Source organism: Tachysurus vachellii, chromosome 15 (genome assembly GCF_030014155.1).
Source record: "Tachysurus vachellii isolate PV-2020 chromosome 15, HZAU_Pvac_v1, whole genome shotgun sequence".
Taxonomy (NCBI): domain Eukaryota; kingdom Metazoa; phylum Chordata; class Actinopteri; order Siluriformes; family Bagridae; genus Tachysurus; species Tachysurus vachellii.
Window position 1 is genome coordinate 21106339 of NC_083474.1, and position 27943 is coordinate 21134281.

At 41.9% G+C, this 27943-nt stretch overlaps 1 protein-coding gene across 2 annotated transcripts in view; it reads left to right on the forward strand.

The window, feature by feature from the left end:
* Positions 1-27943, forward strand: part of kif1ab (kinesin family member 1Ab) — a 54008-nt gene that overhangs the window by 16569 nt on the left and 9496 nt on the right. Inside the window, exons 14-41 of one of the 2 annotated variants that reach the window (XM_060888005.1) lie at positions 3956-4089; positions 4653-4732; positions 5911-5986; positions 6078-6157; positions 6233-6423; positions 6938-7118; positions 7253-7325; positions 7408-7501; positions 9690-9838; positions 10648-10826; positions 11013-11150; positions 15338-15456; positions 16203-16288; positions 16384-16522; positions 16862-17036; positions 17515-17605; positions 18189-18307; positions 18575-18630; positions 18839-18947; positions 19053-19119; positions 20413-20497; positions 20713-20818; positions 22325-22348; positions 22647-22761; positions 24553-24686; positions 24795-24856; positions 25312-25457; positions 26087-26266. In XM_060888005.1, the coding sequence (XP_060743988.1) occupies positions 3956-4089; positions 4653-4732; positions 5911-5986; positions 6078-6157; positions 6233-6423; positions 6938-7118; positions 7253-7325; positions 7408-7501; positions 9690-9838; positions 10648-10826; positions 11013-11150; positions 15338-15456; positions 16203-16288; positions 16384-16522; positions 16862-17036; positions 17515-17605; positions 18189-18307; positions 18575-18630; positions 18839-18947; positions 19053-19119; positions 20413-20497; positions 20713-20818; positions 22325-22348; positions 22647-22761; positions 24553-24686; positions 24795-24856; positions 25312-25457; positions 26087-26266 (3188 nt within the window). The remainder of the gene's footprint in view (positions 1-3955; positions 4090-4652; positions 4733-5910; positions 5987-6077; positions 6158-6232; positions 6424-6937; positions 7119-7252; positions 7326-7407; positions 7502-9689; positions 9839-10647; positions 10827-11012; positions 11151-15337; positions 15457-16202; positions 16289-16383; positions 16523-16861; positions 17037-17514; positions 17606-18188; positions 18308-18574; positions 18631-18838; positions 18948-19052; positions 19120-20412; positions 20498-20712; positions 20819-22324; positions 22349-22646; positions 22762-24552; positions 24687-24794; positions 24857-25311; positions 25458-26086; positions 26267-27943) is intronic. The other variant, XM_060888006.1, reaches the window with a different exon arrangement.

A 27943-nucleotide genomic window follows, 5' to 3' on the forward strand; every position in this document is an offset into this window, starting at 1 on the left:
TAAACTGTGTTTAATTTGTTTGTCGCTCAAAATACGCGTCATAACCGCCGACTTGCGAAATCCGACACAGAAGCAGACGCGTTTTTGGTTCGCTGCAGCCAGCAAGTTAAAATTTTGATGTCACGAATACGAAGAGGACTCGATTAGACATCAACCATTTTATTTGAAAGTAACCTTTAACCCAGCGTCTTTTTCGTTAAGGTTAGTTCAAACTGTTCAAAATATTTTTGTTTGCTTGCAGAAATAAAACTTTGTTTACTCGGTAGCAGTTCATTGATTTCATAAATGCAACACACTACAGTTTTTTCTACACTTTCCATAAAGGTAAAAAACGACATATGCAGTGTTCTCTTCATTTTAGATGTCAGATGGGTTTTGTGGCTCCCTGTGGTTTTTTCTGTGGGAAACGGGTCCAAATGGCTCTTTTGCCTCTTTTCCACCAAAAAGACCCGAGTGCTGGTTCAGAGCTAGCGCTGGTGCTGGTTCAAAGTTGGTTCCACTGGCGAACCTTCTATGAACCGGTTTACCTTTCCACCAGCTAGAGAGCATCACAGAGCCGAGTGTGACGTCACTTTATACGTGTCACATTACCCAGCTCAGCAACGTTAGCGCAGCAGCGGCAAACACAAACACATCAACAATGGCGGATGTTGCTTTACTGTTAATGCTCATGGCTTTGTGAACCTACATTAACACCCAAACGCGGCGAATCCAACGTGTACGTGCAGCTCCATGTAATCTGTATAAACGGAGGTTGTTATCGAGAAAGTACATAACGTTATTTTATCATTAACACAGAAAAAAATTTGCCTTAGCATGCAGCTACTTACTATCATGTGTGCTGATAATGTATCATATTGCGGTAAAGTAAAAGTGTATTAAACATTAGTATACTTAAGGTACATTATCAAAGGCGCTAACAGTAGCCCCGCCCACAGCCCCTCCCACAGCCCCTGACACAAGCGGTTCTTAAGTCTAGACCAGCAACGTGTTGGTGCTACTTAAGAACCACTTTTCCTGGTTCAGAGCCGGTGCTTTGGCTGTCGAAACAGAAAGAGCTGGTTCTACAGTAAATTAGGCTCCGAACCAGCACTCAAACTGCCTCAGTGGAAAAGGGGCATTTGAGTGTTTAAGGTTGCCGACCCCTGATTCTCAAAAATCTCAAAACATTGAATGATCAGTTACATGACTTTTGAAATCATGGGAATATAAACCTGGGTGTAAAGATGATGCAAAGATTCTGGGAAGAACCTAGGAATGTAGGACTCCAGGGATGTAGGGCTTTAGGAACATAGGCCTCTGGAAACATTTGATTATAGAAATATACAGAATAGCAATCCTAGGGAGCATACATTTTTGTGAACACTGTGCCCTGAGAGTGGAAATGTAGGAGCCTGAGAATGTAAAACTCCAGGACTATTAGATCCTGGGAACAGATGCCCCTGGAAATAAATGTAGGACTTTGGGAACATGTAGACCTTCATTTTACTTAGATAATCACTCTGAACAAGTCATATGTTGAACAAATGAAACTAGGACTAGAACAAGGAGCTCTAGCTGCAATTATTGTATAGTTTTTGTGGCTAAATTCGGGACTCTGTGTGGCAGGTGAATACATCAGAGGAATGCATCTCTCTTCCTCTCTTTCTTTTCCTCAGCCTATCGAGCTGCTACTCCTGGAATACCTGCTCTGAAATGTGTGTATTTCTGCACCTCAATGCCTTGCAGCTTAAAAAAGACCATAGCAGTGGCTCAGGACCACCACCACCATGGCTAAACTGTGGTGCTCCTGGGTCGTTCTGTTCACTTCTACATGCTTCAAGCTTTATTCATTAAGGCAAGGCTTGGTAGCAGCTGGCTGGAGCCTTCTCTCTCTCTCTCTCTCTCTCTCTCTCTCTCTCTCTCTGTCTGTCTCTGTCTCTCTCTCTCTCTGTCTGTCTCTGTCTCTCTCTCTCTCTCTCTCTCTCTCTCTCTCTCTCTCTCTCTCTCTCTCGCTCTCTCTCTCTGTCTGTCTGTCTCTCTCTCTCTCTCTCTCTCTCTCTCTCTCTCTCTCTCTCTGTCTGTCTCTGTCTCTGTCTCTCTCTCTCTCTCTGTCTCTCTCTGTCTCTGTCTCTCTCTCTCTCTCACTCTCTCTCTCTGTCTGTCTCTGTCTGTCTCTGTCTGTCTCTCTCTCTCTCTCTCTCTCTCTCTCTCTATCTCACTCTCTCTCTCTGTCTGTCTGTCTGTCTCTCTCTCACTCTCTCTCTGTCTGTCTCTCTCTCTCTCTCTCTCTCTCTCTCTCTCTCTCTCTCTCTGTCTGTCTCTGTCTGTCTCTCTCTCTCTCTTGCTCTCTCTCTCTCTCTCTCTCTCTCTCTCTCTCTCTCTCTCCCAGCCTACGTTCACATTAGAAGATGCGTCATTGATATCTTGCTCAGTTTTTATTGCATTAGTATTACACTTTTGTTTAGAATATTTTTAATGAGTATTTATTAGTGTTATAATGTAAATATAAAGGCCTCATGTGAAAGCTCTGGGCTTCTGGTGTTAGAACAGAGCAAGGAAGTGTTTATAACTGTTATAAATAGTATTAGTAATAGTATTTTTTCTTTGTTTGTTTAAAGCAAAGGTAGTCTCTCAGCCAAATATGTTTTTTTTAGTTTTGAGACTAAAATAATTTTTGCTAAGGAGTGATCTAAAAACCTGGGGGGCACGGTGGCTTAGTGTTTAGCACATTCGCCTCACACCTCCAGGGTTGGGGGTTCGATTCCCGCCTCCGCCTTGTGTGTGTGGAGTTTGCATGTTCTCCCCGTGCCTCGGGGGTTTCCTCCGGGTACTCCGGTTTCCTCCCCCGGTCCAAAGACATGCATGGTAGGTTGATTGGCATCTCTGGAAAATTGTGCGTAGTGTGTGTGTGTGTGTGTGTGTGTGAGTGAATGAGTGTGTGTGTGTGTGCCCTGTGATGGGTTGGCACTCCGTCCAGGGTGTATCCTGCCTTGATGCCCGATGACGCCTGAGATAGGCACAGGCTCCCCGTGACCCGAGGTAGTTCGGATAATCGGTAAAAAATGAATGAATGAATGAATGAATAATATAAAAACATCATCATTAAGAACCATAAGGTATTTCTTAATTTTAAAATACCAGGAACTGTCAAATTTACATATTTAAGCTTTCTTCTGTAGTTACACCATTAAAAATCACACGGTTGGGCCTAAGATTGCAGCAATACCAAATTGAGGGAAAAAAGTGATGATGGTTGTCCAGATGGCTTTTCTCATAATGTTCCAATGTTCAGTTACATGGTGAAGTTCAGCTCCTGGTGAATTGCACTGTGTCCTAAACCACATCACTGAAGAAGTGAATGTGACTGAAGATTTCAGTAGCCTTTTAGTGTGCAGACATCAAACGTGTTTTGGCTGATGGACTACAGTTTAAGGGAAGAGTAGGTTTGCTATTAGAACAATCACTAGAACGATCTTTTGCTTTTTCTTTTAACTAATATGCTCACAGAATTGCTGTTAATGTGAACGTAGGATCCCTAAAGCAGATCAGCTCCAGCTCTGGCCTCATGACCAGCACTTGTCATGGCTCAGGCATGGTTATAACCCTGAAATGAATTTGAGGCATAAAATTAATGTTTTTCACAGTAACACAGTTCTGAATGTCTGGACACTGTCATGGTCTCATTGCTCGTTGTTAATGTAGAGTCCTCAAATTTATGCTCATCGTTTGCTTCGTATTGGCTCTGTAATTAAATAGTGAAGCTTCATTTCTTTAATTTTGTACACTTCTTCCTCTCTCTTGTTCCCTGCGTCCATATAATTATCCGTTTTTTTTGACCTCCACATTTTCCTGTATCTCTCCTTCCACATTCTCCTGTTCTCTTTTCCAAAACATTTCTGGACAGACTTGTCCAACTACAACGCTAACACGAATAGTGTCTGGACTGTCAATCAAAGCCGTGATCTCTTCACAGTGACCAATGCGATGACAGGGATGAGTCCTTCTCCCTCTCTTTCGGCTCTCTCCAGCCGAGCCGGATCCATCAGCAACTTACACGACCGGATCATTTTCACCCCCGGCAGTGAGGAAGCCATTGAGAGGCTCAAGGTAAAGGAGGGGTTGTGGATGATGGGATGAAGAAATATACATAGTTTGATACATTTCTTGATCTGTTGATCGCTAAACTAAAAGGTGTTCAGTTGTTGATGGCATACATCATTCAATATGATGGATGAAAGGGTCAGTGGATGAATGGATATGTAAAGAATGGATAGACTGCACAAGGGATGTATGGGTGTATGAATAAATGCATGGTTTGATTGATGGATAGAAGGGTGGATGGGGTGGCTGATGAATAGATTGTTTTATGGATGGATGGTTGGATTTTTCAATGGATGGATGGACTGTTAGATAGGTGGGTGGGTGGAAGGATGGATGAGTAAATTTTCCATCTCTCTAGATGGATGGATAGTTGCATAAATGGATGTATGACAAAACTGATGGATTTGTGAACAGGTAGATGGATGGTTAGGTAGTTAAACAAATGAATGGATGGATGGATGGATGGATGGATGGATGGATGGAAGAATAGATGGATGGATGCTTACAACCAAAGCAGATATTGGTGCTATGCTTTAAGACAATTTCCTGAATTGTTGTACTGCCTTTAGGAAACAGAGAAGATCATTGCAGAGCTCAATGAGACATGGGAGGAGAAACTAAGGCGCACCGAGGCCATCAGGATGGAGAGGTCAGACTCACCCGAGTGTCTCAGTCCAAATAATTTATAGTCAATAATTAATAGTTTAGCAAACCAAAAAAAGTTTTATATGTTGATGTGTGATAAATAATTCAGTTTCAAACGAACAGTGAAGAAGAGAAGGCATCTTCCAATTCTTATATTCAAATATTCCATGCTAGTATTTCATCACAGATGCACTGGAAATGGCCTAACGGTCTCCATGAAACATTTCAACACAGAATTATAATAGTTTTAATTGTCTATAAGACTCCAATTATAGATTCAGTTATATATCCAGATTATATCTAAATTCTCATCATTTGAATTACAAAGAATTTCAAAGTGTTGATTACAAAGAAGTCCATCAGACTACCAATCACCACTGAACCCCGATGTCACCAACAGAGACCATCAAAGTCCCATAAAACACCTTAAAATCCCATTAGAAATCCAACAAACAGCTGTAGGATCAGTCCCATGTCATCGGTCAACCATTACATTGGGGTATCAATCCATATGGAAATGGTTGCATTATTTTCTATACCTGTGCCCTCCATATATATATCGTCTCTGTCGGGCGGAATCCTCGTATCTCCAAAACCGTTATTTTTCAGGAAATTAAAAAAACGGCGTACCTTATCTGCAGTGCACAGGGTTTAGTCCACGTTGTAGTGGATTGTCTTGCGCTAAATTCCTGTCCTCAGACGAGCACCAGAACTAGCGGGGGTCAAGATTTTTTTTTCTTTGAGCCCAGTGTTTTGAAGACATTTACCTCAGAAGACGTGTTGATTCGTTGCGACTCTTCTTGAGGAGAAATATGCTGCGAAGCTCTCCCGCGGAGTGAGGAAGAGGTGGACAGTTGAAGTGTCCAATGGAGTTATGAGATTTGTGCTCAAGCTATTTTCAAGACTTTAGATTGGTTAATAACTTGTAAAAATAACAGACCCACGTGGGGACTGACCAATAGCATCGATATGTGAAAAAATATGAAACTGACCAAATTTGGACTTACGAGGTTTCCGCCCGACAGCGACGATATACATGCTGTCTACTTAGCTAAGCATTTAGTGTGGTTACCATGACAACAGTCATAACAAGTAATTCCATAGTATAAAATAATAAGTTTTCTATTAAAACTACACACGTTTTGCTATTACCTGTGTAAAGTTCATAACTTTTCTCCATAGGGAGGCTCTTCTGGCTGAAATGGGCGTGGCCATGAGGGAAGATGGAGGCACCGTCGGAGTGTTTTCACCAAAAAAGGTCAGAGGAAACTCTAGATGCTGAGATCTCAGAATTCCTGTTAGTTATAACTGAAGGATAATTGAGAATTTGCGTCGATATGAAATTTCAGACACCTCATCTGGTCAATCTGAACGAAGACCCACTGATGTCTGAGTGTTTACTGTACTACATCAAAGACGGGATCACCAAGTAAGAGTTTTGTTTTCGTATGTGCAGTAAAATGATTAAATTTACCTCTCTTACCCGCTAACTCGTTTTTTCAAGGGTGGGCCGTGAGGATGCTAGCTGTAGGCAAGACATTGTCCTGAGTGGACACTTTATTAAAGAAGAGCACTGCAGCTTTACAAGCAGCACTGGACCTTCAGGAGAGGGAGTGGTGGTACTGGAGCCATGTGAGGACGCAGAGATATATGTCAATGGCAAGAGAGTGACTGAGCCCACAGTTCTTAGATCAGGTGAATCCTACTGGATAAGTTTCATTTCTGATACAGTAACCCATGGAGGAGACTTACAAAAAAAAATGTATGTTGTTCTTTGTTGTGTTGATTTGTCATATAGATATGGTATGGTAAGTTTTTCCAAACTATATCCTGAGGAGCTTCTAGTTCCTCAAATGTGGTTCCAGAAGCTTTTCATTTCTCAACAGTAAAAGCTTTTAGTTTTCTCACCCTTGTTTCCAGAACATTTAAGTTCCTCAACCACGGTTCCAGGTACATTTAAGTCCTTGAATGTAGTTTTTATTCATTGACCCTGTTTTCATCCGTGGACCTTTGGACACAACCAAGGAACTAAAAGCTACTGGTTGAGGAACAAATCTATTATTCTATTATTTCTAATATCATGGCTATAACAGATATCACCTTTGTGAGATACAGTCTTAGAAAGAACTCTTCACTGGTTCTTTGGTTCCATTTTATTTGTTGGTACCTTCAAATGGTAACAATCAGCCATGTATGGTATTCCTCTCAGGGAACCGTATCATCATGGGAAAGAGCCACGTTTTTAGATTTAACGACCCAGAGCAAGCGAGGCAGGAACGGGAGAGGACACCATGCGCCGAGACACCCATGGAGCCTGTGGACTGGGCCTTTGCTCAGCGAGAGCTTCTGGAAAAACAGGGCATAGACATGAAACAGGAGATGGAGCAAAGGTATGAGAGTCAAAGTAATAACAATAAACAGAATAATAAAGCAACTCAAGATAGAGCTGTGTATATTTTTGATATATCCAGCAAGGTTTACTGGTTATCCCATTACTTCCCCTGATGTTTGTCTTGATCTTCAGACTACAGGAGCTGGAGGATCAGTACCGCAGGGAGCGAGAGGAGGCGAGCAACCTTCTGGAGCAGCAGAGACTAGTGAGCAGTGCTAGCAAGACTGAAAATAAGATATGCCTTTGCAGAAATGTAGAAAATTTTTAACCTGTATTTTTACTTTTAGGACTATGAGAGTAAGCTGGAGGCTCTTCAGAGGCAGGTGGACTCACGGTATTACCCAGAAACCACAGAAGAGGAAGAGGAACTGGAAGAGGAAGGTGAGGAAAGATCATATTAGTGTTAATGTTAGGTTATATTAGTATTATTAATGTAAGGCTAGGTTATATTAGTATAATTAATGTAAGGTTGGTGTGGACGCACCCTGATTTTCACCCTACTGAAGTCCATTCTAATGAACTGGAACACCAACTGCATGGGATGACTCCTCAGCTGACCTCCAACATCCTGTGGAAGCTGTTAAAGTAGCAAAGAAGAATTCCATACTAATTCCATGAGTTTGGAACGGGATCTTCAACAACCACATATAGGTGTCATGGTCAGGTGTACAAGCTTGAGAAGCTCCTCGGTGGCAAGGCACCGGAGGTGGATGAGATCCGCCCTGAGTACCTTAAGTCTCTGGGCTATCTTGGTTGACACGTCTCTGCAACGTCGCGTGGCGGCTGGGGACAGTGCCTCTGGCCTGGCAGACTGGGGTGGTGGTCCCTCTGTTTAAGAAGGGGGACCGGAGGGTGTGTTCCAACTACAGGGGGATCACACTCCTCAGCCTCCTCGGAAAAGTCTATGCCAGGGTACTGGAAAGGAGAATTCGGCCGATAGTCGAACCTCGGATTCAGGAGGAACAATGCGGGTTTCATCCCGGTCGTGGAACACTGGACCATCTCTATACCCTTGCCAGGTTGCTGGAGGGTTCATGGGAGTTTGCCCAACCAGTCCACATGTGCTTTGTGGATCTGGAGAAGGCATTCGACTGTGTCCCTCGTGGTGACCTGTGGGGGGTGCTCTGGGAGTATGGGGTCCGGGGCCGGATCGGTGTATCTTCTGCAGTGATGCGGTCGATATACCGGTCTGTTGTGGTGAAGAAAGAGCTGAGCTGCAAGGTCGAAGCTCTCTATTTACCAGTCGATCTACGTTCCTACCCTCACCTATGGTCATGAGCTTTGGGTCATGACCGAAAGGACAAGATCCCGGATACAGGCAGCCGAAATGAGTTTCCTCCGCAGGGTGGCTGGGCGCTCCCTTAGAGATAGGGTGAGGAGCTCGGTCACTCAGGAGGAGCTCAGAGTAGAGCCACTGCTCCTCCACATCGAGAGGAGTCAGCTAAGCTGGCTCGGGCATCTGTTCCGGATGCCTCCTGGACGCCTCCCTGGGGAGGTTTTCCGGGCATGTCCAACTGGGAGGAGGCCCCGGGGAAGACCTAGGACACGCTGGAGGGACTATGTCTCTCGGCTGGCCTGGGAACGCCTCGGTATTCCCCCGGAAGAGCTGGAGGAAGTGTCTGGGGAGAGGGAAGTCTGGGCGTCCCTGCTTAGACTGCTGCCCCTGCGACCCGATAAGCGGTAGAAAATGGATGGATGGATGGATGGATGGTCAGGTGTACACATACTGTTGGCCATCTTGTGTATGAAGTATATAGAGTACAGAGAAAATGTACCACATGGTACCTGGTCACATTCAGGTCTTCAGAGTTACATGAGTGTGGTCTTTAATAAGCAAGTCAGAGGTGGTATTGGTGAGGACAAAAACCCTGACAAACCTTGAGACGTACCAAATGGAGCCTGTCCTGAATAAAACAGTCTCTACAGTCAAATGCGGTTGAAATGCAGGTTATGGGCAGTGCAAACCTTTTAGGTTTCTACATGGAGAGACCATTTGGTGCCTTGTGGATAGGAATTGGTATTATATATATAATTATATTATATAATTATACTTTCCAGTCCTAGTAAGGACCACATCTGCTGCAATAATCAGGAAAATCAGGAGTGACTACAATAAACGTTTTAAATAACAGGAAGTTCCTCAGCATACATCATCTAATGACTTTTACACAATCTTCTCCTTTATATTAAACTCATAACATGTGGATGGTTTCAGCATATAGCTGTGCGTCATCAGCATATCAGAGGAAGTCAATACCATGTCGATGAGCACATGTAGCAATACGTGCAGGGGAAAAATCATTCAAATATTTATTTCTGTAGTCATAAAGAAATCATATCGTCTGATGTGGATGGAAGGGGTCTGATCTGGACAAATCTGATCTAGAGGAAAAGGCATGTATAGTTGAGATAACACACAAATGTTAGATAAGTGAAGGTTTGTGTTTAGCTCTTTAGCCACAGAATCTACAAACACTTGTTTAGAGCAAGAAATATGTGAAGCTGTTACTGTCAGTCGTCTTAAAGTGTGTCATAGCTTTAAAATGTTGTATGTTTCCATCTGGTACAGTGCCATGGACTCAGCGGGACACTGAGCTGGCACTCTGGGCCTTCCGGAAATGGCGCTTTTACCAGTTTACCTCACTGCGGGACTTACTGTGGGGAAATGCCATTTTTCTCAAGGAGGCCAATGCCATCAGTGTGGAGCTCAAGAAGAAGGTGAGAGAAGATGACAGTTCAAATGGCTTCACCTGATAATCACCACCAACTATGAATTATAGATATTTTACGAGTGTGTGTTATTTAAGAAGTTGAACAGCATCATATAATGCAGTCTGATGTGAGGCAGAATTACAGTTACCACCCTCAAGTTGATTATTTTCCAGTAACAGAACATCCCCAGGTGTTTTATTTCTAGTAGATGCCTTTTACCATAACTGTTGCCATTTAGAGCAGCAAATCATAGTTTGATCAATTTCCAGTTACATTTAATGTTGAACAAGTGAGTTCCTGTTGTCCCTCTCTCTGACACTGGAGACTTCTTCCATAAATTATATATATATTTTTAGCGTAGTGAGGAGGCACGGTGGCTTAGTGGTTAGCACGTTCGCCTTACACCTTCAGGGTTGGGGGTTCGATTCCTTCCTCCGCCTTGTGTGTGTGGAGTTTGCATGTTCTCCCCGTGCCTCGGGGGTTTCCTCCGGGTACTCCGGTTTCCTCCCCCGGTCCAAAGACATTTTATGGTAGGTTGCTTGGCATCTCTGGAAAATTGTCCGTAGTGTGTGATTGCGTGAGTGAATGAGAGTGTGTGTGCCTTGCGATGGGTTGGCACTCCGTCCAGGGTGTATCCTGCCTTGATGCCCGATGACGCCTGGCACAGGCTCCCCGTGACCCGAGGTAGTTTGGATAAGCAGTAGAAAATGAGTGAATGAATGAGCGTAGTGAAACTCATGTACCGTACGCTGTACTGGATCCAAACATTTTGTTTTGAATGGTCATGATGTAATTCTTGCTCTGTGTCTCTCCAGGTTCAGTTCCAGTTTGTTTTACTGACAGACACACTTTACTCTCCGCTCCCTCCTGACCTCCTGCCTCCCAGTGTGGCTAAAGACCGTGAGAAGAGACCTTTCCCTCGCACTATTGTAGCTGTGGAGGTGCAGGACCAGAAGAATGGAGCCACTCATTACTGGACCTTAGAAAAATTAAGGTATTCATTTCTGATATGTATATTTATGTTTTCATTTCATTTGGAGTTGTGGTCTTATTAGCATCCATGACTATAAAGTGCTAATGCTATAATCCTAATGTTGCTAATTATATTGTTAATGCAGCAGGACGGTATAATATTTGTAAAGTTTTCCTGTAATCAAAACTGAAGTGAGTGTTTTTACAGACAGAGGCTTGACCTGATGAGGGAGATGTACGATCGAGCAGCTGATATTCCCAGCAGCACCGTGGAGGACTGCGACCATGCCCTGACTGGCGGTGACCCCTTTTATGACCGCTTCCCCTGGTTCCGCCTTGTTGGGAGGTCAGTACCGGTCTGTGTGTGTGTATGTGTGTGCGTGTGTGTGTGTTGTGCTTCTCACTGCTTTGAGATCCAGCAGCCGAGCTTCTGCTTGCACCCTGATATTTCACCCACACCATCACTGAGTCACTTTGCACTTACAGACATTGAAACGTCCAGATTTTATTAAGCTTCCCTGAGTGCCAAGAATATTACTGTGTTCTTATGTGAATGCTCCGTTACAGAAAAATAATCAAGGATTATCAAGTATTTTTATTCATCCGTTTAAGGTCACAGTTCATGTTGAGGAACATCTGTCAGCCGGTCAGTCATACAGTATGTCCCGTGTCACTGATACTGAAGAATCCTTCCATGCTTTAATCCTTTCATCTGACCTGAAGAAACATCTGATGTTCTCTTCTGTATTTGGCACGTTCGATATTTACTCTTATTTGTGCGTTGTTTAAAATGCTGTTCATTTCTGTTTAACTAGATAGCTTTAGATGGTGTATATGTACTGTATGTACTGTAAGTTACTACTGTAGTATTACTTCTCATCAAAAAAAAACTAAACAAAAGGAAATGCACGGAATAATGACGAACCCTCAGTACGTAGCCAAGGTGTAAATGTGGTTAGTAAACACAAATTGTTACTTGGTATTCAAAGTCTTGGTAAATCAGGGCCTAAGTGCATATGTGCAAGTGTGTGTGTGTGTTGTGTGTCTGTGTGCGTGTGTGTGTGTGTGTATATGTGAAGGCTTGTACTAACCCAGTTCCCGTGTCTCCGGCTGCACCAGCACTCCCATTCTGAAAACGTGCATGAGCGAGCGCATGAGAGACCCCTCCCCCTCCCCCACCCTCTCCGAGCCTGACTCGGATGTAACCGAGCTCGCAGACGAGCAGCATTATGGGAAGGAGGAGGAGGAGGAGGCTGAGTCAGAGGACCTGGACGATGAGATGAGTGTGGAGGAGGGCCATCAGTGCCGAGGCCAGGACCCCTTTTACGACCGCTGGCCTCTGTTCTGTTTAGTGGGAAGGTTGGTGAGGCTTCAGGAGCTTTGCTGCCAGAGGAAACCAGCTCTTTCACACACACACACACACACACACACACACACACTCAGAAGCGGAAGGTTTACACATATGAATACAGATGACGTGTCCTAAACATATTTTTTTCTCGCAGTGTGTCTGGGTGAGACTCGAAGTTTGTATCAGGACTCAGATCCCAACTCAATAATCTGAACAAGCTGGAGATGTTTCTTTTCAAATGAGCTTTCCAAAAAAAAAATAAAAGAATCTTTTACAGCCTTCACTCGCTCCTCATTAGTCCCTGCCTGGTCAGTGTCCTGCTGCTGTAGATGAAGCTGCGAGTTTCTTTAGATTTCCTGCTTCTATAAACACTTGATTTCACTTGATTTCACTAGAACCTTCACTGATGTCTGAAACTGAACTTGTCTTGTGGTATTTGATTATCGATATACTTCGATATAAAATGATAAGGAATGAAGAGATGACAAAAAGGAAGCGACGTAAATTCCATGGTAGCGGAAAAGAAATCGTGACGAATCTTAAGTTTGTAAATTTGTTCAAGTTAAGTTTAAGATTTAATTTCAAGATCTACGGTGCTGAGGAAAAGATTTTCCTCCTCCCCGATTTCCTCTATGTTTGTTCCACTTAAATAAATTATTTATATCTGACGGGGGGCACGGCGGCTTAGTGGTTAGCACGTTCGCCTCACACCTCCAGGGTTGGGAGTTCGAATCCCGCCTCCACCTTGTGTGTGTGGAGTTAGCATGTTCTCCCCGTGCCTCGGGGGTTTCCTCTGGGTACTCCGGTTTCCTCCCCTGGTCCAAAGACATGCATGGTAGGTTGATTGGCATCTCTGGAAAATTGTCCGTAGTGTGTGATTGTGTGAGTGAATGAGAGTGTGTGTGTGTGTGCCCTGCGATGGGTTGGCACTCCGTCCAGGGTGTATCCTGCCTTGATGCCCGATGACGCCTGAGATAGGCACAGGCTCCCCGTGAACCGAGGTAGTTTGGATAAGTGGTAGAAAATGAGTTAATGAATGAATGACCAAATTCAATACGACTCAAACAATTCAGCAAATGTAAGTGATTATTAGATTAGACACACTCAGCTTGATGACTGTGAGCTCTGCTCCATCCACATTTTCAGCTCTGCTCGATCCACAACTTTTCCAGCTATGAGACGTAAAACAAAACACCAGGAAGGGGGCGAGTACTTTGCATCTTAACTTTTACAGCACTTTCATGGATCAGATGTTTGTTCAATCCACAGAACATTTAATACTTTATTATAATTTTTGTATGATTTGCCGCTGTGGCAGTAACACAGGACACACGTGTGTATTTGTGCTCATGTATCAGCTGATGAAGGTCAGGATGAAAGAGCTGGTTTCGACTGCAGCGTCTCACCCAGGCATGCCAGAGCTCAAATTTATATCCCAATATCCTTTAATATCCCTTTTTTTTTAATCGATTGGCTTTTCACCTCCTTATTCACTTGAACACATTAAACACCCCGTGATGTGTGTTGACTTTAATTTGACTTCACCTTTCAGTTCACGTGGAGTGAAATTCATCTTTCTTTAAGGTCGTTATAATTTATTTATTTATTTATGTTCCGGTGTGCATCCGAACCGTCAGAGCCAAATTTGAGATTTATTTTGGATCGCTCAACATTTTTGTTTATCTGAGCATGCTGTAATTTTTTGTGCCTCACCAATCTTGTCATAAGCTCCTCCCCTCTGGCACGCCTCCTGCCACGCCCAAGGCCAATCAGAGATGGCCTTAAAACCCATTTCATTTAAGCGGGAAGAATCGATGATAACTACATTTATTATTAAAAAACAAATAAACAAACAAACAAAAATTGAAGCCAGAAGTAAAGGGACTGTCTGAATGTAATCATCAATCTAGATATAAAGCCTTTATACATAATGACTTCATAAGACATGCATAAGCACTGAATAACCTTTAATGAAAATGTGTGAATTTGTGTGAAATTATTTATATACAAGATGATCTGAGAGATAAATAGATATGCTCTATATTACATCTAATTTTTTTTCAAAGCTAATTTCCACCAGCTAGCATAGATTCTTTTAAACATATTTCACTTTCTCTTTATTACTGTTTATGTCGATGCATCGTAACGATGATATAAACCCAACAGCGGTACAGTACTATAGTAAGTGTATTTAATAAGAGTTTAACACTAAAATACTTTCACATTCATAATGCTACTCCGCTAGCTACAGTCGCTGCTTTGTTTTCTCTTCTTTTTATTAACTCATTGTTTTTATTTGTCGCTTAAAAGGTGTTCACATCCAGTACGTCTCCTTATTCCTTTTCCTCCAATCCAATTTAAACTAGTCTCACAGTTTTAGTTATATACAGTATGTGCGCCTTCCTTTACAAGTTCAATGCTATCTAGTTTGCAATTTGAGACTATAATGTTTCTAAAAGAAGCATAATTATTAGTTTACAAACAGTTACAATGGAAAGTAGCTACAGTAGCAACATGAGACAGTAGTGTTGCTACAGCTAGCATAGTTACTCACAGTGTAGTTAACTTTTTAGCAGCTTTAAAGAGAAATAAGAAGCATGCATGGTCCTGATTGGTTAGCTTTGATTCCCAATAATCTTACTCACAATAAAGTACGCCACTTGATCCCAAGGGCCAATTGCTTTGCTTTGCTGTCGGGTTGAATCTGGAGGAATTGTAATGACATCTTTGATGACCTTTTATGTACATCATGAGAGCTCAGTTTCTCTGGAAAACAATGAATAATGTCAGAAAATATTTTGAAGGAGGTTTGGCTCCGCCTCCAGCAGGTTTGTTTTCACCCCAGGTGTGAATATTGCTGTGTAAATGTGTTTTTCAGTGTTTATGCATGTGTTATAACGGTAAATAAAAGCAGTCCAGTTTGTAGCACAGAGCTGCATTAAGCCTTGCTAGTTTATCGCCTCCACTCATTTTTCTGAGATCGGCGGGTTTTAAGAGACCAGCAGCAGACGCTTTCTTTGGTTTTTGCTGGAGCAGCTTCCTGTTTGGTTGCTTTTTTTGTGTGTCAGTGTGGTGTTGTGTGCAGTGGCAGTGTGGCTGCGTCGACCTTAAAAAACCTTCATCCTGCACTCATTTTTTCTCTTCTAATTGATCTCTCACACTCTTCCTCTCGTCCTCTACAGGGCGTTTGTGTACCTGAGTAACCTGCTGTACCCTGTCCCTCTGGTGCACCGCGTGGCCATCGTGAGCGAGAAAGGCGAGGTGAAGGGCTTCCTCCGGGTCGCAGTGCAGGCCGTCTCAGGTACCATCACCTCACACTATCTGCTCATTAGAACTAGATAAATGAAGTGTTAGTGAGAAAATACAAACATTCAGAAGCTGTAAAAATACAAATTTTATTTAATTACTAAGATACACCGGGGGGCACGGTGGCTTAGTGGTTAGCACGTTCGCCTCACACCTCCAGGGTTGGGGGGTCGATTCCCGCCTCCGCCTTGTGTGTGTGGAGTTTGCATGTTCTCCCCGTGCCTCTGGGGTTTCCTCCGGGTACTCCGGTTATCTCCCCCGGTCCAAAGACATGCATGGTAGGTTGATTGGCATCTCTGGAAAATTGTCCGTAGTGTGTGATTGCGTGAGTGAATGAGAGTGTGTGTGTGCGCCCTGCGATGGGTTGGCACTCCGTCCAGGGTGTATCCTGCCTTGATGCCCGATGACGCCTGAGATAGGCACAGGCTCCCCGTGACCCGAGGTAGTTCTGATAAGCGGTAGAAAATGAAGTAGCTCCTCCCCTAAATTAACAGCTAAATAGGCCTGGCCCTGCCCTCAAATTTACTAATCACTATAAATATCCCTGGCCCCTCCCTCCAAAATGTACAAATCACCATAAACAGGCCTAGCCCCTCCCCCAATTTTATAAAGCAAAGCAAATGCCACCTTCCTCAATCCAGATCATCCTTAAATATTCGATGATATAAACCCAGCACATTTAAACCCAGCCCATTACAGTAACAGATTTGGGAATCAGTACCTTGATCTTTCTCCTCACAGCTGATGAAGAAGCTCCGGATTACGGCTCAGGCGTCAGACAGTCAGGAACGGCTAAGATCTCGTTCGAGGATCAGCAGTTCGAGAAGGTCTGCAGCGCTCTGGTTTCTGAATATCACAATCCTAACCATTCAACATGCTTCACTTTCCTCTGGTGACACTGGAGCGCTGTGTATGTGCTCAGTTTCAGACGGATTCCTGTTCAGGGGGAATGTCACACTCCAACACGTCTCAGGAAGAACTGCGCATCGTAGAGGGAGAAGGACAAAACGCTGAGACGCTGAGTCTCTCAGCCGACGAGGTCAACAACAACACCTGCACCAGTACGTGAGGCGAGGCAGTGTCGAGTGGAGCTACAAAGCTAAAGTCTACAGCTATCAGTTTAATACAGAGTCTGAAATGCGTCAGTGGTTTGATGGATACGAATCTATCACTCATCTGCTATGTTACACAGAATAAATTCATCGTTTCATCATTCATCATTAAAACAACACTCTTCTCCACATTATCCTGGACTTTAAAGGAATTTTTTTTGATACTGTATTTATGTGTTTAATATCAACCCCAACTGGTGTATTTTCAGATTTTTTTTTTTTTGGTATTTTATCAGCTCTGACCTCTCAGTACTTCTGGCTGCTGATTGTATTGTTTCTTCTCCTCAGTCTCACCTGATGTTCCTGGCAGTCCTCAGAAGGAAGGTGTGGAGGTCGGAGGTGACGCCATACAGGAACAAACACTTTCACACCTGAAGATTGGAAGCAGCTTCACCTTCAGAGTCACCGTCCTGCAGGCGTCCAGCATCTCCGCCGAGTACGCCGACATCTTCTGCCAGTTCAAGTGAGTTCCTGCTCTTTATTTTATACAGACGCTGTCTGTGTTAATAATCCTGCTACTATTATAATAATCCTGTCCAAATTTGGTAACAGTGACTAAGAAACCTGAACAATAGCATGTTAATATGAACATGAATTCTGCATTCTGATTGGTCAGAAGCTGAGGATGAATTCTCTGTAACAGCAGCTCTGACATCACAGCTTTATATGAACGTATTATCGTTGCTATAGTAACCGCTGTAACCTGTACATTATGATCATGACATCATCAAGTGAGTCATCTTAATCCAACCGGATCGTTTAAAACGGAATTACTGACAAATGTCACAGATATTTATGTAACAATACGACAGTAAACCTGAACACAGTGAATCAGAACAGATGAAGTGATTAAAACACTTGGAATAAAGTCACCTGGAAATGAATGTCAGCCATATTTTAAATAATTAATCACAAATCAGTGACATTGCGTATGTTTCCAGCTTCATCCACCGGCATGACGAGGCGTTCTCCACAGAGCCGCTGAAGAACACGGGCCGCGGACCGCCGCTGGGCTTCTACCATGTCCAGAACGTCAGTGTGGTTTATATTTATTTTTATATATATATATATAGGGGGGCACGGTGGCTTAGTGGTTAGCACGTTCGCCTCACACCTCCAGGGTTGGGGGTTCGATTCCCGCCTCCGCCTTGTGTGTGTGGAGTTTGCATGTTCTCCCCGTGCCTCTGGGGTTTCCTCCGGGTACTCCGGTTTCCTCCCCCGGTCCAAGGACATGCATGGTAGGTTGATTGGCATCTCTGGAAAATTGTCTGTAGTGTGTGATTGCATGAGTGAATGAGAGTGTGTGTGTGCCCTGCGATGGGTTGGCACTCCATCCAGGGTGTATCCTGCCTTGATGCCCGATGATGCCTGAGATAGGTACAGGCTCCCCGTGACCCGAGGTAGTTCGGATAAGCGGTAGAAGATGAATGAATGATGAATATATATATATATATGTATATATATATGTATGTATACATATATATATATATACATATATATATATATATATATATATATATATATATATATATATATATATATATATATATATATATATATTTATCTCCTTCTCATTTCCAAAACATTTGCATATTTCTTCTGGTTGTGGTTGCAGATCACGGTGGACGTCACCAAGTCGTTCGTGGAGTACATAAAGACTCAGCCCATAGTGTTCGAGGTGTTCGGACATTATCAGAAACAGCCATTCCCTCCTCTGTGTAAAGACCTCATAAGGTGTGAACCAGCATCTGCAGAACCTTGTCTTCTCTCTACAGCCTTACACACACTTTTATATATCGGATCATGAGGTCGAATCGTGATGATGTCACAGCCGGCCGTGGCAGAGACACTGAGAGCATGAGAGAGAACCTGGTCTAATTCTGAGTGACTGTGAGCTGGTGTATGAGGAAGTGGACCGACTCTTAGCTAAGAGCAGTTTAGACAGAATATTGAAAAAGTGATTAAATTATAAAAATAACAATAATGTGTGTGTGTTTTCAGTCCTCTGCGTCCATCAAGACGTCAGTTCCCACGTGTCATGCCTTTATCCAAACCAGGCAAGTCAACACACACACACACACACACACACACACACACACACACACACACACACACACACACACTTAACTACACATTTTCAGTCTCTCTCTCTCTCTCTCTCTCTCCCCTTCTCTCTCTCTCTCTCTCTCTCTCTCCCCTTCTCTCTCTCTCCTTCCTCCTGGTTTGTTATGACTGTAAAGGTGTATTGTGTGTTTTCTCTCTCAGTCCCAGCGACTAAGCTCAGTGCGATGGCTCGCTCCTCAGCCGGTCCGTGTCACTGTAAATACGACCTGATGGTTTTCTTTGAGATCTGTGAGCTGGAGGCGAACGGCGAGTGAGTGTCACATTAACACACAGCGTTCTGACTGCATACTTTACTCTGTAACCCAGTGACCCAGTACACAGTGCATTTATCCTCCTCATTCTGTCCTGATCTCAGTTACATCCCGGCTGTAGTCGATCACAGAGTGGGAATGCCCTGCCACGGAACCTTCCTGCTGCACCAGGTCTGCTTCACACACACAGAAGGAAACACACACAGACACACACACACACGCACAGACACAGACACAGACACACACACACAGACACACACACACGCACACACAGACACACACACACACAAACGCACACGCACAGACACACACACACAAACGCACACACACACGCACACACAGACACACACACACAAATGCACACACACACAGACACACACACACAAATACACACACACAGACACACACACACAGACACACACACACACACACACACACACGCACACAGACACACACACACAAACGCACACGCACAGACACACACACACACAGACACACACACACAGACACACACACACACACACAAATGCACACACACACACACACACACACACAGACACACACACACACACACAAACGCACAGACACACACACACACAAACGCACAGACACACACACACAGACACACACACTAATGCACACACACAGACACACACACACACTAATGCACACACAGACACACAGACACACACACACACACACACAGACACACACACTAATGCACACACACAGACACACACACACTAATGCACACACACACACACACAGACACACACACACACGCACACACAGACACACACACAAACGCACACGCACAGACACACACACACAACCGCACACACACACACAGACACACACACACACACGCACACACACAGACACACACACACACAAATGCACACACACAGACACACTCACACACACGCACAGACACACGCACACACACACACGCACACACAGACACACACACACACAAACGCACACGCACAGACACACACACACAAACGCATACACAGACACACACACACGCACAGACAGACACACACACACAGACACACACAAACACACACAGATACACACACAGACGCACGCACACACACACACACACACACACACGCACACACGCGCACACACACACAAAGACACACGTGGACACACACATATACCCCCCCACACAAACATACACACACACACACACAGACACACGCACACACACACACACACAGTTAGACTTGTATTAAACTTTTAAATGTAATTAAACTATTTATTGAATTAATCAAGTTTTTGGAGCAGCTTTAAACTTAAGTCAAGTAAAGGGACAATTACATAAAAAATATACACAAGATATACATTAAGGAAAAGATAACAAATTATTCTGAAATCATAAAATTATTGAACATGAAAATCTAGAAAGTTTAAAAACAGAATTACACAACATTCTGTTCAAAATGTTCTGAAAAACAGGGCATCCAGAGGAGAATCCGAGTGACTATAGCTTACGAGACAGGAAATGACATCGAATGGAAGGAAGTGAAAGAGCTCGTTATCGGTGAGTTTTAATCACTTAAGCAGTTTCACTTCTCATTTCAGTCCTGCTGTATAAAAAATGGTCAAAAAGCATAAAATTAATTCAATAATCAGAATTAAATAATATATTTGATCCTGTTTTACATACTTTTTGTTTCATTTATGGATTCACTGAAATATTTATTTATTTATTTAATATTTCATTTTCTTCATCACTTCATCTATCTTATCCTTCAGGTCGAATCCGTAACACACCTGAAGCTGACGAGACCATCATTGACCCCAACATACTGTCCCTCAACATCCTCTCCTCCAGCTACATTAAACCTTCTTATGATGACAGGTACACACACTCTCACACACACACACACACACACACACACACACACACACACACACACACACACACACAACCGCACACACAAGCACACTCACACACCACAATAATGAAAAAAAAATTACATTTTAAAAACATTTGAAAATTTTAACAGCTAAATAGGCCTGGCCTCTCCCTCAAATTTACTAATCACTATAAATATCCCTATAAATATATATATTTTTAAAACATTTCTTTTTTTTATGATAGATGGTATTTAAGTTTAGACATTTAAAAACAAAAAGAACAGAAGCACATATCCTTTCACTGAGGTGCCAATATTTCTGGTTTAATTGTACACTGTAAAATCCTCAGTGCAGAATTAACACCATACAGTGTTTATGTATGAACTCCGAAAGTGTTAAATCGACTCTTTGGGCGTTTGTCTCAGTTTTTTCAAATTAAATTCCCCTGAAGGAAACCCTGACTGACTGAAGGGGAAAGGACTCTTAGTGGATGCTTTCATTTCATTCTTTTCTTTTCTTTTTTTCTCCCTCAAAAAAACCTAAATACACTTAAAACATTTTAAGTTTAAATTCGGTTTGCCTGCTATGGTTTACTTGCTAGAATGTTTATTTGCTACTTCACAGTACTACAGTTTCTATTCTATTTACACATTCCAAAGAAATCCGCAACATGATGATCCGAAAAATGAAGCCACGCACACTCCCTGACGAGAATTTATTTGCACTGACGTCATTGTACTTGCGTCCGAGAAAAACACATTTTCGGCTCAGAGCCCATAGAGTAGAGAATGCAAGCATGTTATTTGCATATTGCAACCCAATTGGATGTCATGTTTTATGATGTAATAACTCTTCCCCAATCACATTTCCCCTAAATGGAATTTAATCATAAAAAACACATCTGATGAAGTTTATTGTGACTTAGCATATCGTCGCTGTCGGGCAGAATCCTCGCATCTCCAAAACCGTTATTTTTCAGGAAATTAAAAAAACGCCGTACCTTATCTGCAGTGCACAGGGTTTAGTCCGCGTTGCAGTGGATTGTCTTGCGCTAAATTCCTGTCCTCAGACGAGCACCAGAACTAGCGGGGGTCAAGATTTTTTTTTCTTTGAGCCCAGTGTTTTGAAGACATTTACCTCAGAAGACGTGTTGATTCGTTGCGACTCTTCTTGAGGAGAAATATGCCGCAAAGCTCTCCTGCGGAGTGAGGTAGAGGTGGACAGTTGAAGTGTCCAATGGAGCTATGAGATTTGCGCTCAAGCTATTTTCAAGACTGTAAAAATAACAGACCCACGTGGGGACTGACCAATAGCATCGATATGTGAAAAAATATGAAATTGACCAAATTTGGACTTACGAGGTTTCCGCCCAACAGAGACGATATATATAATTGACTTTACTGACAGGATGAGTATATGAACAATAGCAATAAGTAAATACAGCTAATAGAACTGATCTTCACTGCACTCTAAATCTAACGATGCTCTTGCTGTACTTCCTCTCTAGCGTTTCCTTGGGAATTGATCATAGGTATTTTCTTTATTTTCTTCTTTTCTCTACATGAGCATGTTGTGATTCTGAGCTGAGAATCAGTTACTGCATGCAGGAGAAGCTTTAACACTGCATCAGCTGCACGTTTCTGTAGGTTTTGTGCTTCAGAGGTTAAATCTGGAGGGTAAGGCAGCATAAGGGACATGTGAACAAATGTGATGTTTATCACGTCTCCTTTTACTAAGAACCCATTCTACAGCAAGCAAAGTGCTCCGTACTAGAGCACAATTACTTATGACTTTTTAACCCTTGTTGTTTCTGCTGCGATGGCCTTCAGGACGTTTTATCGCTTCGAGGCGGCGTGGGACAGCTCCATGCACAACTCCCTGCTCCTGAACCGGGTCACTCCGTACGGAGAGAAAATCTACATCACGCTTTCAGCGTACCTGGCGGTAATACACATGACCCTTAAAGGCAGGGTCTCCGTTGTTTGAAAGCCAATGTTGACATTTGAAATCACCAAAACAAACACGCCCCTAACCCAAATGGGTCCCACCCCTGTATTGATAGCTCCCCCCACACATACATACATAACCCAGGCAACTACTGGAAAGAAATGTGTCTTTATCATAGCTGAAGGGAAGAACAATACGATTGTAGATAAACAAACAAGCAAAAATGACACACAAGCATAATCATGTAAAGGACAAAGGCATATATTAGTTCTGTGTAACAAAGCAAAACCAACGTTACTCACCTATCGAGAAGGAAAAAAGCGCCTCGGCGTCTTAAGTAAAGTTGGTCACATATTCACAGATTGGAGTTTCCCCGAGTCAATAACTCCTGAGCTAAACACTGTTACTACACAAAACGTGGTTGTAGCTGCGTCTCTACATTACTACGATAGAAAAGAGGTGTTATTTGTGTAGTAACAGCGTTTAGCTCAGGAGTTATTGACTCGGGGAAACTCCAATCTGTGAATATGCACCAACTTCCTGCTCCTTCAGTTCTCTCCAGCGCTGGAAAGCTGATCCTATATTAACACGTCCTACTTCTTACCTTATCGTAAGCCTTTCTTCTCTTTCTTTCTTTGCTTTTATCCTCCATGTCAATGTTAAAACCGCTTTCTGCTAATGTCACACATGCGCACTGAACACTCTCACTGCCCATATTGACAAGACACGCCCCTTTCTGCTCATTGGCTACATGTTTGTTTTGAATTTTGTTTTTGATTTTTGTTTATTATTCGGCCCGACTCTTCTGAAGCACTTCTCAAAAATCGGAGACCCTGCCTTTAATGTGCACTTTCCGGCCGTGACATTTAGACCGTCAGCTTCAAAGGCATAGATGTGAATGTAGAAAGTTTCTCATTGTGTAGGTTATCATTCTGGACAACTGTAGGTTTTAGCTAGCACTTTAACAGCAAGATAACTAACTCTTTGCAGCGAGTGAGATAGATAAAACATCATACCTGATGTTTAAAAAAATCTAAATAATGAATATTTTTTTAAAAGGACCACCATAAGTTCAGAGCTTTCTATTTAGCATTTAAAAATGTGAAATAAAATGTCACAAAATAGATTTTTTTTTAAAAGAATGGTACAAAACCTGATGATAATGACACTCATACACAAGCTAGTAATATTAGCATATTGCACTCCGATTGGCCGTTATGGTTCATGATGCAATAACATGTCACATTTGATCTTAACTCAGATTTTCTCATAAGTGTTTTTGTATTTTTTGTATTTTTACACAATGCACACTCATTTTTTTCTGAATGGATTATGCTAATGATAATTTACATAACTGCAACGTGATTGGTTGTTGGATTTTATTACGTAATAACACATCACACTTAAACATTACCTCAGATATTCCAATGATTTGCTCAGCTGCAATTAAGTTTTTCCCTTTGTACATAAATAATATACTTTTAAACAAAATAAAATTAATAATAATTTGCATACTACAAGATGAATTTCTATAATACATTATTTACTTTTTTACAGAGTTTACAGAATAATGTCATTATTTAGATGCAGCGATTTAAAAAAAAATGTCACACCTCAGATGATAAATTTAGTTTCATTTAGCTAATTACAGTCATATTTAATGATCATCTGGACTAAAAGAAATTACTCATAAACATTAAATGTAAAATAAACTCACTTGCTAGTCTTTATTATCTACGTTTTTGAATTTGCTGCTAAATAATTGAGAGATTATTAATAACCCCACAGATGGAGCACTGCACCCAGCCTACAGTCATCACCAAAGACTTCTGCATGGTTTTCTACTCCAGAGATGCGAAACTTCCTGCCTCGCGCTCCATCAGGAACCTGTTCAGCACCGGAGCCTTCAGGCCTTTAGAGAGGTGAGACACGTCCTCGTCCTCGTCCTCCGTGAAAATCTTACTCATTTCTTTAAATGGTACTTAACATTAACCAAACTGACCTTAGTTTTTTGTTTTCTTTTTCTTCAGCAATCGTGTGACCGGCGTGTATGAACTCAGTCTGTGCCATCTGGCAGATGTTGGAAGTCCAGGTAATAAAAACTGTTTGTAGTTCATCAGTTATATAAAATAACAACCAGAGATTTGTGTTCTTATGACTACCTGCAGTAGAGGAATGAATAAAAACACAACACACACAAATGCACCCACACACACACACACAACCTGTTCTCACTTACATTATAGCAGCTATAAACAGTCCCGATGACGCCGGAGATAGGCACAGGCTCCCCGTGACCTGAGGTAGTTCGGATAAGCGGTAGAAGATGAGTGAGTGAGAGAGTGATTAATCATGTAATATATTAAATATATTATCAGTGGATCGCCCACTGAACATGTCCTTGTGAATGAGCTGTTGCTATCGAAACGAAAAGTGTTGTAATAACAATATAAACCTGCTCTACAGTCAGAGCTGCTGCTATAGAAATATATTTCTGACCAATTGGAATTTGTGTGTTTGTCTGTGCGTGTGTGTGTGTGTGTTCAGGAATGCAGAGGAGGCGTCGGCGTGTGTTGGACACATCGGTGGCGTATGTTCGTGGTGAGGAGAACCTCGCTGGCTGGAGGCCTCGCAGTGACAGTCTCATTCTGGACCATCAGTGGGAGCTGGAGAAGCTCAGTCTCCTGCAGGAGGTATGTAGATTAGAAAGGGGAAAACAGCTATGAGAAATGAATCAAGATTTAAAAAGCTGTCAAACAAGACTAACACAGTGAGAGGGGTATGGCCTGAGAGGTCAAAGAAATTTAACTTTAAACTTTTAATTTTTTAATTTAAGTGTTTCAGTATTTTAGGTTCTAGTAGGATCTAGCCACATTCATCCACATAGAGGACAGATTTAACATTGTATAGCTAAATTGAAATCTACAAACAAGAACTAAATCTAATTATAATAATATTGATAGCATTTTCTTGCCAAATTCACACATAGATCAAACCTTTTTAGCTAAATTTACCCCCAGATTTAAAGATCCATCAACAAAATCAAGACCTTCTAGCTAAATTTCACCACAGATATGACTGAATTTCACATGTTGTACTTAAACTAGCATGTAGAGATAAAGGGTTTAAGATAAGTTAGCTACTGTATTCAAATACAAATTACCACAGCTTTGTCAACGTAGAGTTAGCTATCTAAATTTATCCACTGAGACAAGATTTTATCTTCTCTAGCTACAGTCCTAATGTTAGCTAAATGTAATGATGGTGTTGATAGAGCTAACATTAGCTACTATTTTGTATGTGTATGTGTGTTTGTGTGTAGGTGGAGAAGACCAGGCACTACCTGCTGTTGAGAGAGAAACTTGAAGCGTCTGTTCTGCTGAGTCCGGAGTCTTTGTGCAGTAAAGACCTGATGGAGTCGCCTAAATCCTTGAGTCCCAATCTGGCAGGCAGCCCCATACTGGATTCAACCAATGAGAGACAGAGGGAGCTGGCTGCCAAGGTGATCAGTGTCCCTCCATTTTATCCATTTATTCACACTGATCGACTGATTTGACGTTATCTGGCCAAATTGAAGCTAAAAGATTTGTAGTTAGCTATCTGAATCTGAAACTAACAAGACATTGCGAATAATGTTTTCTAGATAAATATGGATAAATTATCCATAAAAATGAAGGATTAGAGAGCTAAATCTAACCATATTTAATGTTAGCTAGTTACCCAAATAAACAAACTTAATAGCAAACTTTAACCACGGCCACAGTAGCAATAGATTTTTTTTTTTGTTATTTATCTAACTTAACCAAAGAAATATAATCTTTAATGTTTTCTAGATTTGACATCATCTGGCTAAATTTTCCTATAAGGCTGAAGAACTTAAGGTTAGAGAGCTAAATCTAAATAAGGTGCATCATATTAAACCTTATTAAACTAACTTTAACCAAATAAATGTATTAAATATTTTCTAGATTAAATGTATTCAAACAGATTTCAGCTTTCATGTTATTTAGCTATATTTATCCATAAGGATAACCAGTTTAAGTTTGACTAGCTCTGAATAGAGTACGATTAGCTAGCTAAATTTTGTAAAAAAATAAAAATAAAAAAAAAAAAAAAATATATATATATATATATATGTATATATATATATACATATGTATATATATACATATGTATATGTATATACGTATGTATACATATACATATGTATATATATATACAGTGATACCTCGAGATACGAGTGCTTTGACATACGAATTTTTTGAGATACGAGCTGTGATTCGACCAAATTTTTGCCTTGAGATACGAACAAATTTTTGAGATACGAGCATCCGAGCCGCCGCCGCCAAAACAAAGATCCACGTGTGCTCTGTTTCCCCGCCTCAGCTTCCCTCGTCTCACTCGGTTAAAGCCGCCTTTCCACTGCACATGTCAAACGACAGTTGATAAACAGGAAGTCATTCATTTCCTATGGAGAGTCGCATGCCGACCATCTGCGGATCCGTAATTTTCGGATCCGTTTTGAGCGTTGGATCCGTTAAAAATTTTACCTTGTGCGACTAAACCGCATCCGATATGCCGACCGGACAGGTTTTTATTAAAACGACCGGCAGATGTTAGTGAGGAAAGAGTGACAAAAAAGGCAAAAACAAGTGAAGAGAAAAGCGATGAAGAAAATTAAGCAAAATTAATGTAAAGAAAACAGAAATTGTAGCAATTAAGTTCAGTTAAGAGAATTTCAGTCAAGTTTGTTAATTTTAGTGAACTTTAGTTAAGTTCCATTTAAGTGTAAAGTAGCATTAAGAGTGTACAGTAGCGAGTAAGTGAACAAAAGTGAAAGTGTAATTCCTCCTAACTCCTCCACCTGTTTACTCCTCCGCCTGTTTACTCCTCCTCCTGTTTACTCCTCCGCCTGTTTACTCCTCCGCCTGTTTACTCCTCCGCCTGTTTACTCCTCCGCCTGTTTACTCCTCCCTCAACCTCCGTGCGCATCTTCCGTAAAGTAAAACCGGTTTATTTTTTTAACATTCTCTTTTATTACTGTATGTTTTTATACAATATTTGTCATTTATAAATACAGTACTGTACATTTTTCATATTCAAAACACATAAACAAAACAACTGGAGTGGAATTTTGCGAGCTGGAACGGATTAATGGGATTTCAATTAATTTAAATGG